The 13,781-nt window shown below is 43.1% G+C and overlaps 1 protein-coding gene across 1 annotated transcript in view; it reads right to left on the bottom strand.

Moving 5' to 3' along the window:
- GRB2 (growth factor receptor bound protein 2) overlaps positions 1 to 13,100 on the bottom strand; it is a 70,114-nt gene extending 57,014 nt beyond the window's left edge. Inside the window, exons 1-2 of the mRNA XM_082861043.1 lie at positions 12,906 to 13,100; positions 5,418 to 5,633 (exon numbers count right to left, since the gene is read on the bottom strand). Coding sequence (XP_082717169.1) covers positions 5,418 to 5,495 — 78 coding nt within the window. The 5' untranslated portion in view covers positions 5,496 to 5,633; positions 12,906 to 13,100. The remainder of the gene's footprint in view (positions 1 to 5,417; positions 5,634 to 12,905) is intronic.
- Between the last annotated feature and the right edge of the window lie 681 nt (positions 13,101 to 13,781).

Genomic DNA, 13,781 nt, shown 5'->3' on the forward strand with positions numbered 1-13,781 from the left:
CGTTATTTTTTCTTTTCCTCAAAGCACCCCCTGTCCTTCATTCCTAGTCTCCTATACCTGTACAGGCACTTATCTCACAACCTGATTACTGGAACCTGCCAGGCTGGGACTCCAGGCTTCCCTCCTTGCAATCCACTATACACACAGGACACTTCCACTATACACACAGGATACTTTCGTCATCAGCTGATAACCTTCAGAGGCTTAAGGACAAGATCAAACTCTTATTGGGTTTTTCTTATCTGGCTCCAGTTCTACCTTATTTTCCACTCCGTCACAGCCTATAACCTTATTCTAGCATTCCTGTCTTAAACACAACAAGCACAGCCCCCGCCCCTCCCTTGTCCTCACCTAGCCCTGTCCTGGTCTTCACAAGGCCCAGTCCAAATCATGCCTCTTCCACACAGCTTTCTTGGACTTCGGCTCTCACCAATCTCTTCTCTTCAAAATTACACTGGCAGTTACAGTGTGTAACACAACTTCAGCATTCTGTTAAATACCAGTTCAGCACTAAGTACTAATAGCTGTGATCTTGGATAGATCATTCACCTCCATGGGCCACCATTTCCTCACCTTAAAATAAGGAAGTCTTTTCCTGTTCTAAAGATCCTCTAGGGCTTCCCTGGTGGCACAGTGGTTAAGAATCCGCCTGCCACTGCAGGGGGTCACGGGTTCAAGCCCTGGTCCGGGAAGATCCCACATGCCGCAGAGCAACTAAGCCTATGTGGCACAACTACTGAGCCTGTGCTCTAGAGCCCGCAAGCCACAACTACTGAGCCCATGTGCTACAACTACTGAAGCCCGCGCGTCTAGAGCCCGTGCTCTGCAACAAGAGAAGCCACCGTAATGAGAAGCCTGCGAAGTGCAACGAAGAGTAGCCCCCCCCCCCGCTGCAACTAGAGAAAGCCCATGTGCAGCAACGAAGACACAATGCAGCCAAAAATAAATAAATAAATTTATTAAAAAAAATAAAGATCCTCTAATTTTACACACTGTCACATACTGTTTCACATACTAACCTCACTTCTCTTATTTGATTTTAGAGTTCCTGAAGGGAGAAAGTACATCTTCTATTTCTCCCCCAACTCTCAAAGCAACTTGCCCCAGGATGTGGCTCAAGGAGACGCTCTGTAAATGTAACAGTAAAATAGTGTCATCAGCCCTGAACCCAAGACCTAATTCTAAAGCGGTTTAGGAAACTGGTAAAGGAAGTTCGTGCCAGGCAGAGAAGAAGATATTGAGATGATCTACTGTTGGTTCTCTTCTAGAGTCTAAGGTCTGTCTTGATAGAAAATAACCACCCAGTTACAGAATGCAATGAGCACAGGTTTGAGAGCTCAGAACAGTCTCTTCATTCCTATGCAGCACTGTCTGAAGTATCAATACATGTACAGAAGCCTCTAGATGGCAAACGCAACTTTTAGGTAAGCTCAGGCATTTTGTGTGCCTAGGGCAGAGTATTCAGGGGCCTCATTTTCAGTGGAGAACCCCTGGGGCTATCTCAAGGCTGCCCTACAACGGTGGGGAAATTTAGGTTCACTTCATCCACGAAGGAAGAGCAATTTCTTCCATACCTAGCCCCAGTGCCCTCCCCACCCCTCCCCAAGAAAAACACAAGCTTTTATAAGAGGGAAATTAACAAAGGCAGATATATCCAAGCATTAAGTTCTATTTACTGGCTTCCAGTAAGATGTTTTTAATTTGCTCTCTCTTCTCAGGGCAGTACAAGTCAACATGTGGACAGAGAGTAAGGAAGTGGTCTGCTGGGAGACACGAGTCAACATTCAGCAAAAGTTAACCAGGAACTCCAAGACAGTGAGAGGGTGTAATCCTGAACCTGGTCATAGGCAGAGGGCTGAGCCCCTTTCTATTTCATTATCTTCAAGTAAAATGTACTCAGTACCCACGTGCACATGTCCCTTTTATCAACAGAGGGTAAATAGATCCATATTTCAATCGAGGGAAACTGGTCAATGCTTTCCAGACACTTCAAAACATGATCTGGCTCACAACTAACATCCTAAAGAGTGAGCAAATCAAATCAGAGCCACTCAAATGAAGCCAGTTACTCCCTGAATAATCAAAGAAGAAAACGCTGCCTTTTTTTTTTTTAAACTAATAGTGCTTAAGACAAAGCAATGTCCCTCCTCTTCACTCAGCTGTTTCACAGAATTATGAGACAAAGGGCAACTACTGTATCGTCACTTATTTTTTGGAGTAAAGCCACAAGATTACTAACAAACAGCTAACGGCCACCATTCAAAAGCAATAATGGCATTATGACTTCATATGCCAGTTATCTGCCAAACTGGAAAGAACCAAATATATGTATGTTTCTCTCTCCCCAAAGAAAATCTGAAAGTAAATGTGAGCACTCTGATTCACTTTCTCTCCCATCATAAAAATTTCTGGGGGAATATTAAACAGCACCATCCTAATTGTAGGATGGGAAAGAAGGACATTACACTTGTTCAAGAAGTTTACCAATTTAAGGTGGAGAACTTATAAAATGTTCATGGTCCAAGACTAAATTTAGTGGCAGTAAACAGGGAAAGTTCTTGTCTAAAAATTCTTTAAAACAGACCTCAAAGTTCACAGTTTTGTTTTGATTTGTTGCTTTAGTGCTAAATGTGCAACTGGATAGACTAAGAGAAAAAATATGAACTTCCAGGCTCAAGTTTCAAGTTTCTAGGGTAAACTTAATGGAGAAATCTAATTTGTATTTCAGTAAACAAACAAACCAAAAAAACCCCCAAGCTTGGCCCCAAAGCATTTTTGTACAAGTGACAAACGTGGCTACTTGAGGAGCCAATCTTTTTTCCTTTATCTGAGTAGCCAATCTTATTATGATATCAGGAGCAGGTTATCTGCTGAAAATAGTAATCACCTAAGAAAACACCAAATTATCTCCTCAGTACATCAATGATACAGAGTAATTTAGTAGTCTAAGTTATGATTGCCGATTTCTAGCTAAAGAAATAGAAACAGATGATGTATTTCTCTCTAAAACCTACAGCTGGTTCTGTCTGCTTTCTGATTAATTTAGTGCTGACTTTGAGAATACAGTCAAAAAGCTCACACACACCTCAGAATGCGAGAAAATATTTGCAAATGAAGCAAGTGACAAAGGATTAATCTCCAAAATTTACAAGCAGCTCATGCAGCTCAATATCAAAAAAAACAAACAACCCAATCCAAAAATGGGCAGAAGATCTAAATAGACATTTCTCCAAAGAAGATATACAGACTGCCAACAAACACATGAAAGAATGCTCAACATCATTAATCATTAGAGAAATGCAAATCAAAACTACAATGAGGTATCATCTTACACCGGTCAGAACGGCCATCATCAAAAAATCTAGAAACAATAAATGCTGGAGAGGGTGGAGAAAAGGGAACACTCTTGCACTGTTGGTGGGAATGTAAATTGACACAGCCACTATGGAGAACAGTATGGAGGTTCCTTAAAAAACTAAAATAGAACTACCATACGACCCAGCAATCCCACTACTGGGCATATACCCTGAGAAAACCATAATTCAAAAAGAGTCATGTACCAAAATGTTCACTGCAGCTATTAACAATAGCCAGGACATGAAAGCAACCTAAGTGTCCATCAACAGATGAATGGATAAAGAAGATGTGGCACATATATACAATAGAATATTACTCAGCCATAAAAAGAAACGAAATTGAGTTATTTGTAGTGAGGTGGATGGACCCAGATACTGTCATACAGAGTGAAGCAAGTCAGAAAGAGAAAAACAAATACCATATGCTAACACATATATATGGAATCTAAGGGAAAAAAAAGGTCATGAAGAACCTAGGGGCAAGAGAGGAATAAAGACACAGACCAACTAGAGAATGGACTTGAGGATATGGGGAGGGGGAAGGGTAAGCTGTGACAAGGTGAGAGAGTGGCATGGACATATATACACTACCAAATGTAAAATAGATAGCTAGTGGGAAGCAGCCACATAGCACAGGGAGATCAGCTCAGTGCTTTGTGACCACCTAGAGGGGTGGGATAGGGAGGGTGGGAGGGAGGGAGACGCAAGAGGGAAGAGATATGGGAACATATGTATATGTATAACTGATTCACTTGGTTACAAAGCAGAAACTAACACACCATTGTAAAGCAATTATACTCCAATAAAGATGTTAAAAAAAAAAAGCTCACAGTTTCCTTCTCCTTAAAGGGCTCTTTATCACCTTCTATGAAGTGCAACCTACATTTCTAACATTACAAAAACTACTGTACAGTAGTAGTTTACAAAAACTAACTTCAGAGCAGAACTCTACACCTTGGGCAGTGAACAAAATAACAACTCTCCATAGGTCTGCAAAACTTAAAAACAAAAGTCACTAGTCCTTTTATAAAGAATCATATTTCTGTATTTCCACTTTCTTCTTCTTTATAAAATCCTAATAATTTCATTCAACAGTAGTAAACAAATGGATGGCAAATTCCAATAATCAGGTTTAGAGGAAAAAAGTCAAAACTTGAGACACAGTGAAGACTCAAACATTAAATTTTAGGTTTTTCTCAGAGTTGATACACTATTTGATAACACCCACCCATGTAAAAATAAATTACATATCCAAAAGAGCAAGCTGCTCCAGTCAACTGGGTAAACAACATAATTAACACGTGCCAGGTGGAAGGCGAACGTCATGTAAATAGTGGGGCTCAAAATGAGCTGCAAACTGTAAGGAAGCTTATTTTTAAACTGTCAGCAGGTTTCTTTGGTGCAATCAGAGTTTAATATGGGGTAACTGCCCCTCAAGTTCAAGAAAATCGAAATCTGACTGGTACAACAGCAAGTTGAACCTTGTCATTTAGAACTCCATTAGTTGGTTCACAAAGAATAAGAATACATTGAGGTTCTTTAACGAGTTTTGGCATGTACTTCTAACCACCTCTCTAAACTAGGGGAAATTAATTTCTAACCTACTAGGATCACATTCCAGAAGCAAAAATCTTTTGACTATGTAAGATAAGACTAATTGAGTGCTTTTACAAAAATACTTCAAATTTGGGTCTTTTAAAAAAATCCTCTCACTTTTTTTTTATATAACTCTAGTAGATCAGGTAACCCAATCTACTCAAACGCTTCCTTACTATAACCATATTGCTCTGACTTTACTTGAATTACCAATATCAAGAAGCACAGAAATGCTCAAGGCATTCACACAAAGGCAGTTAAAGACCACACATCACACCAACCCTCTGAAGTCATGTTTGATATTCTACTCAGCATCTAGCTCTCCAAATCACACAGGATGGTAAATGTTAAAAGTGGGCAATGAAAAAAGAACAAGCACAGCTTCTTTGTGTGTTATCAGGGCACAAGAAGGCAGGTGAGTACAAGGAGAAGCCATCTGAGCGTTTGCTGGGCATCAACACTTACCTTGAGGATGTCCCCCCTTTTGAAGCTCAGCTCGTCGTCTGCGGTGGCTTTGAAGTCATATTTGGCGATGGCTTCCATTCTGAGCGGGGCTCAGGGCTCAGCAGCCTGAAGCAGGGGGGAAGGGAGTCTTCCCTGCTGAAGCAACCCAGTGCTCTGGGCTCAGCCTCGCCTCTCAGCTGGGACTCGCTCCTGCACGGCGGGACACACAATGCCACCCTGAATCAGAAGAGCAATGATTGAGAGAAGTGGCCGGATCGAAGGCAGCCCCGCCCTGCCAGTCGGCCTGCCGTCCCAGCCCCCACGCCCCCTGGCTCGGCCTGGCTCAGCCCTCCTCCCTCCCTTCCAGGCAGGAGCCCTGAGCTCCTCCTTCCTCTTTCCAGCCTCAGCCCCCAGGCAACTGACAGGCCTGCCGGCCAATGGCGGCAGCTGCTCAAGCTATTCCAGAACACACTTCCTCTTCCCTCCCGCTGGGTGTGTTCGGTGTGCAGGAACCGGCTGGAGTCCGAACGGTCTCCGCCTTTCCTCCCTCGCCCCTCACGCTCTTCTCCAGGCACGAAATGCAATCCACGCAAAGAAAGGCCTCGCCCTCGGGATGGCACCCTACTTTTCTCAGTTATAGAGGCCTCTCTCCCTCCTTTCTCCCTGCCAACCTTTCTGGTGCTTTGAAAATGTTGGGTCCCCTATCCACAGTCAAAAGCCAGCAATGTGGGCTGTGGTCCTGAGCTGCTTTAACTGTTCTCAGAAACTAAACCTTGGTCTGCCCCTAGGAAAGTGGAAGAAACTGACCCTAGGAACTACTTTCTTATTCAGTTTGCTACTCTCAGCATAGGCAACTCTCCCTCTCCACTTGCCAACTGTGATCGGCAAGTTCAGGTGACCAGAGAAAGGAAATCCAGCTCAGAGCCTTTGGTGGGTGGAGACCTGCTCGTGCACAAGGCTCCCTATCCCTCGAAGACCCCCAAGACTTTGGGGCCCCAACAGCCCTTGAAAATAGACGTCCAAGGTTCAGCATTCCAAAAGCAGCCTCTGCATTATTCCTAACTAGCCTACGGAGCAAGGTTGAAGTCCTAATCTACACTTGAAAGCAATCCCTTTTTCAGAATCTTAGCTACCGCCCAAAAGCCAAACAGAAGCCTCTCACAGTTACCCCTGAGAACAGGTGCTTTTCTCGGAGCCAGGGGAGTACTAGACTGATCCAAACTGCATTTCGCAGGCAAAGATTCTGTAATAACCCTTAGGTAGTGTACCAGGTGATGGTGAAGCTGGGCAGTACAATCACTGAGGAAGTGAGGAGTCTTGAGCCCTGAATATGGGACACAACCTAGACCTTCCCGTAACTAAAGGAAAACGAAGCCCCATTCTTCTTTTGTCAGTCACTGTTTTCATACAGGCTAAATAAAAGCAGAAAACAACACTGACACTGGCAGAACGGGGACAGATTATTTATAGTGACACCCTTTGGTGGATAATTACCACCTAGCAGAGACCTCATTTGAGGGGCACGAGTGATTATTATTCTTTTGTTCTAAAGTTAACAACTGGGGCATTAATCAAGCATAGCTACAAAAGGACTAAGGAGTAAACCAGTTGGGAATACTAAGGTTAGAGGGAAATGAGTATTACCAAGGAGGAAAGAATCACCCGGTAATAAAAAGTCCTTCAGCCGAATTCTGAAGGCCAAACATTCCACTGCAGGTAAACTAATAAACTAAACCAACGTTTATTCATTCTATCAGGCCATACCTAGGATATCCTATGTTGTGCTGGCTCTAAAACAGGAAAGCAAAAAGAGTCCCAGCAAATTGAAAAAAAAAAAAGATCAGTCTCAGTACTTTTGTGTGACCTGAAACACCCTTTACTTATACTCACCACAGTTACTTATTTATCAAATGAATCCATATAACTTTAAAAGTCAGAGCATTAAAAGGCTTATGAAAAAGAGCAATTCCCTAGCCCAACACTCACAAGCAATCACCCTCAATTTTGATTTTAGCTTTCTCTTTATGTTTACTCCCAGTATTTCTAAATAACACCCTTCTACTGCTGTTTCTTAATTTATTCCAGCCATCACCTATCACCTGAAAGATGAGGACTTAGCTGTTCCGCCCCTGCCAATTCTGCCTTGCCCCATCCCACTAATGCCACATATTCCGGTTTAAGCAGTAGTTATTACATTACGAAACATCGTTCACTGGTGATTTAAATAATGTATGGTAACCAGCCTTCCTTTCTAGTACACTCCTTCAATTTTCCCTGGAATTAATAACTGTTTCTCCTTTTTTGCCTACCTTCCAGCGTGTACCTATTTAAAACTTTTTACAGCTGCTCCAAAATCTCCGCTACATGCCTATCAATATTTTCCATACCCTGACCTGACCATTTATTTTCACTGGTCTTCAGGTCTGATTGTTGGGACTATGTATCAATGATGGGAAGTTGAAGAATAATTGCGCAGATCCAAAAAACTTCAGAAGTTTCATTTTTGAAAAACAGAAATCAGACAGAAACCTAAAGCACTGTCACTGTCAAGGTACTATGCAGTACAGGGCATAAACTTCTATGTCATTCATGATTCCAGACAGCTGCAGTGTGACTGAACAGCCAGACCATAAAAACCAAGAGTTTTCAACATTTGCTCTCCTGCTGTTACTCAACTTATCTACCACAGGTTTCCTAGAGAAAACTTAAACAGACAACACTCTTGAAAATTGTGTTTCAAGTAACAATTGCTTTGTAAGATACAGTTTAATAGGAATGAAAACCAACCAATCAATACTTTTGCGGTGATGCCAAGTAAAAATTAGCGTTTCACAGAGAAAACTTGAGAAGGCCAGGTTTTAAGCTATCCACTGAAAAACATGCAGGCTCAAGAAACTCAAAAGGGTGTGTTTCATTAAAGACAAAAAAATTCTATCACATACACCACATTAATTACTTTAAAAGGAAGAAAGAAATCTGAAAGTGGACACAATGTATAATGTTTTTAACAGAGTATATGTTGCTGTAAATTTCTCAAGAAAATGGGCTGGGAGTACATTTAACCCTGAAGCCTGATGACAGAGTATGTCTGAACTGTTACCAGCACACACCCTGCAGCCCATCACAAGCAGAGAATTTTAACAAGGCAAGAGCAGCTTGAACTGTTCATTTAAAGCAATATGCACTGTATTGTAAACTGCAGTCTCCTAAAGGTATTTGTAGGATTTTATTTTCTGTCTTCCATTCAACTCTCTTCTTCCCAAAATTCACAGAAAATAAAATACACGACACTTCACTGGGCCAGTATAGCTTAGTGTTAACCCTGCATGGTTTGTAAAGGCGGGCTGACCCCAAGTTCAAGTAATGACCTTGATGCTTACCAGCTATAATTTTGGGCAAGGCTTTTAAACAGCCTCAGTTTTCTCATCTGTAAAATGGGTATAATATCACCAACTTTATAAAATTCACTGAGCATTGAATTAGGTAATACAGATAATAGACATATATGAAGCGCTACAGACAGAGCCTGACATTAAGTCACTCTAAGTTAAAACGTGACTCTACTTAAAACATATTAGATGTTTGTCTTCATTATTAAAAATGGAAAATTAAGGCTTACACTGCCATGGCCCGGGTTCAGTCCCTGGTTGGGGAACTGAAATCCCCCAAGCTTCATGGTGCAGCCAAAAAAACCGAAACAAACAAAAATCGGCAAATTAAAACAATGAGATTTCTTTCACCTACTAATTGTCAAATTTTTTAAAGATTTATAACATCCAGTCTCTGCGATACTATGGATAAAGAGATTCTCAGACTAAATTAACATTTTGAACAGCTACTATATGCCTAACAATAGGCTTAGTACTGGATTATAAAAATAAAATCACCACAGAGCTCACACTCTATCAGGGAATTAATTAGTTCAATCTTTTTGGAGAGTAATTTTACAGCATCTATTGACAAATTTAAAATATATACCCTTGGGCTTCCCTGGTGGCACAGTGGTTGAGAGTCTGCCTGCCGATGCAGGGGACACGGGTTCATGCCCCGGTCCGGGAAGAGCCCACAAGCCGCGGAGCGGCTGGGCCTGTGAGCCACGGCCGCTGAGCCTGCGCGTCTGGAGCCTGTGCTCCGCAATAGGCGAGGCCACAACAGTGAGAGGCCCGCGTACCACAAAAAAAAATAAAAATAAAAAATAAAATAAAATACATACCCTTGGACAAGCAATGCCATGTCCCAGATTTATCTCACTAAAATAGTGACACAAATACCATGTGCAAAATACATGTATCCCTGAGCATAACAAGAAATATCTTTCTATATATCAAGATACATTATTATCAAGTTTTTTTTAAAACTGCAGAAAAATTAGTTTATCATACTTCCATAAAATAATATATCAGTGTGTGCTAAAAAAAAAAAAATTCAAAAGGTTAACAATGATTACCTCTGGAAGCGAGTTCACAGAATATTTTTACTTTCTGTACCATACACCTCAATGTATTTTCATTGTCTTTACTATAAGCATGTATTGCTTTTGTAAGTCAGAAAAAACAAAAACAAATCTTACTGGTGCTCTGGAGTTAGACCTGGATTCAACTGTCACTGTACCACTTACTAACTAGGTGGGCAACACTGGAGAAATAACTTACATTCTCTAATCCCTAGTGTCCCTCAGCTAGAAAATGGGGAAAATAATAGCATCTACAGCTTATAAGGTCATTTTGCTAATTAAAAGAGACAGCACCTGTAAATGCTGAGTCCCTGGCATAAAGTGCTAAGAGGTATTAAACCAGCATCACCAGTACCTCTTCAAATATCGGTCCACATGTTCTCAGTAAATCTAGAACTTCCATTTACATATGGACTCAGAGGAACGCTCTGATAGGCAAATTAACAGTCTATTAAGTATGAACTAAAATTAAATACCTCCAAATCAAGTCCTAACAATGCTCAAATATTCACATATATAAAACTAATCACATCTATAGTCACTTATTCTACTGGGCTTTTAAACATTTACTGTGTATATACAGAAAGTGTACCTTCGAGTAATTTAAAGCCACATTTCAGTCTCATTAATTTACGGGTGCATCCTGTAACAACAGTTTTGGTTCTTGGATCAGCTATATCAAACTCACCCCATTCAGGGACTGATTTCACTGTGAGGTGCCTTCTGGAGTTCGGCAAGGTAGTGGCCTTAGCCCGGAACCTAATTTTAAGTAAGATTCACAGGTAATTCTTATGCATGCTAAATTTAAAAAATCACTGCTGTGCTGTAAGGGTGCCTTGACTAGATTTTAAACTTTGCATCTCAGACAATGCACTACAAAGTCTTTGCATAAAATGACAATAATTCATATTCACTTGGCATAACTGGGAAAAACCCAACTTTGACAAATAAAATGAAAGGCTCTCAATGGCCGTTCAAGAGTGCTGGAAAGTTCTTCTGAATTAAGCAAGTAACTATCAATATTAGTTTCTCTCAGGAGACCATGGAGGGTCTCTACTCTGTATTACTTCATTTCTCCAAAATCTATTACTCTTCTGTTCTAAGTAACAATTAGAATTGTTGCGGCATAACGTGCAACATAACAGGAATTATTGAGAAAAATCTCTAAGTACCACCAACTTAGTATTTAAAATCTAATAGTAGTCCCTCCAATCTGAACGCACTGGCTAAGGAAACTGCCTCAAACATTTAAATGCTTTCTTTTAGTATCAAAGAGAGCTGATTACAAGAATTAACTTTTAATTTTGGGATTCAGAAAATTTTGAACAAAGGAAGGAGCAAGAGAACAAATTTCTTTCTTTCTGTCAAAAAAAAACAAAAACCAAACCCAACAACAAAGAAGGCTGATTGTAACAGATGCAGGAAAAGACACCTTATCTTAGAAGGCTGGTAAAGAATAAATTAGTACTATTACAATGGGCAAGCTTTAATTAATTCATCAATGGTCTAAATAAATTCTATTCCCTTAAATGTTTCAAGCTATCTTAATTCTATTGTAATATAGGACTATGGTTGGTTTTCGTTTTTAACATTCACCACCCCCACTAAAAGCCAAAAAGAAGACACACAAGCCCCAAAATGACCCAATCTCCCTTACTAACATAAAAGAGACATAAGAAGAAAAGCATTAGCAGGCACAACAACATGATCTAAAAGTGAAGAAAACAATTAAAACGCAAAAACACAAGCTACACCTGTGACCCAGTGGCAGTATTGATTACTTAGAGCTGAATTCAATCCTTTGCGCCTCCCAGTTCCCAGGGGGAGAACGTTAAGTCTCGCATGGCTCTCTAGCAACCCTTCTGGCAGACTGAAGGAACACAGTGGACGCTGAAAAACGAAGAATAAAGCAGGAAAGAGGGCATCTTCCCGGGAGAGAAACGGGATCTTTATATGAGGGAAAAAACGAATTGTGCCAAAGAGCCGAAACCTCGAAAAATTATGCCAGAGAGGGGACAAAAAGGAGGAAGGGGAAGTAGATTAGAAAAAAAGGGGGGGGAGGGGGCAAGTGACTTGCATTATAGGAGTAAACACTTAGTGTCCGCAGTGGAATGGAGAGAAATAGAAAGGGAAGGCAACTGGGGAGCACAAAGTGAAAGAGGCACTAGAAAGCCAAAGAAACTAACGCTAATTTCTCTCGTGTCTTTCCCACTTTTTTCTGATAATCCACAGTACCAAAAGTCAGACCGCGAGGCACTTGGCTCCTCTGCAAATTATATTCTTACTGCATCTGAAGCCAGCCTAGTTTAACTCCCTAAATAAGCTGTAACTCACATGTAAATCATAGACACGGAGAGCGCTGCAAATGAAAAATACCAGTGATTCCCTCCCGTCTCTTACTGAAATCTTTCCTCGCAGCATTCCAATCAACTGCTGCTTATTTTTCTTGACAAATGTTTTTCAGAGACTAGTCGAAAAAGAAAAAAAAAAAAAAAGGCGCTACAGAAGCAAAGGCAGCTTGACTGGCTCCAGTAGCAAACGTCCTCACTCACAGTATTAATAAGGTTGGTGGGTTTCCTCCCAAAATTCGGCCCCGAAACACCAGGAGACGGTGACTTGGTGACCGTGCAGGTCGAAGGAGCATCAATCACATTTGCAGCCCTCTGCGAATCCCCCGCCTCCCGGACCAAGTCAGACTGACTCACAGAATGAGTACCCCGTGCTCTCGGGCTTCTCCTGGGCCCCTTCTGGGCAAACCCCCACGAAAACGGCACGAAATTTAATTAGGAGCCCCCCAGCCTCTTGCCCCGGGGTCCGAAGCTCTGTCCCGAGCCAAGGGACAGGGGAGGAAAGGTCCCCAGGAAGGAAGCGCCCAGAAGGGGAAACTGGGCTCCCGGGGAGCCCAGGGATTCCGCTCCCCGCCCCGTTCCTCACTGTCCCGACCTCCAGGCCCGGCAGCCCTCGGTACGCAGGCCCGGGCCCCCCGGGCCGACTCCCGCTGCGGAGAGGGGAGGAAGGGGCACGGGAGCAGCGCCGCCGCCGCCGGCCGTACTCACCGTGGCGCAGCTGCTCCGCTCCGCGCCCGGCCGGCCCCTCCGCAACGGTGCGAGCGGCCGCCGACCCCGCTGCTGCTCCCCGAGGGCAGCGACTGTTCTCGCCGCCGTCACCGCCACAGTCTCCGTCGCCGCCGCCGCCGTCGTCGTCGTCGTCGTCCGGTCGCTGAAGCGGTACTGCCGCCTCGCTTCCGCTCCTCGTCGCGGTCCCGCGAGAACTTCCCGGCGCGGCCCCGCCCCGCCCCGCCCCGCCCCGCCCCCGCGAGACTTCCCCCAGCGGAAAAGGCCCAAAGCGCAAGCGCTCCTCCTTGGCCAGGCCCCCGCAGGTAGACCAGCTATAGGCCAGGGCGCAGGCGCCGGGCCGCCCCTCAGCAGGTGGCACCGGCAGGGCTCCACCCCCGGGGTTGCTGTAACCCTCTCGGTGCCAGAGTGGGTAAATAGAGCTCACCCTTGAAGGAGTAACTCTTAACCACGCCCTTTCCCCTTCCACCAAACCAAGGCAATTTGGCTGGGGGGTTGGAGGGAGAATCTCCCTCCAGCGTGAAGCACTCCAAATAGAGGACCAGGTCTTGAAATATTTGAGAATCTGGTCCGAACAAACTCTGCAGTATTAGATGAAGTAACACAGTCGCTCATAGATTGAATCAAGCGCCTAATACATGCTAAGCGTAGAAGGTACAACGACGAACAGAAATCCTGGCCCTCAAGGAATTCAGGGTCTAGATTCTATACTCTAGAAGAGTGGAAGAAAAGTAAACAAATTATACCTAAGTCCTGTTAGAATTATTTGGAGAGTGCTGAGGAAGCTAAAAAGTTGCGGGGGGGGGGGGCTACTCTGCCCATCTCAGAAAAGCCTACCCAGAGAAGGTGATTGTGGTG

The sequence above is a fragment of the Leucopleurus acutus genome (genome assembly GCF_964270905.1).
Source record: "Leucopleurus acutus genome assembly, chromosome: 19".
Taxonomy (NCBI): domain Eukaryota; kingdom Metazoa; phylum Chordata; class Mammalia; order Artiodactyla; family Delphinidae; genus Leucopleurus; species Leucopleurus acutus.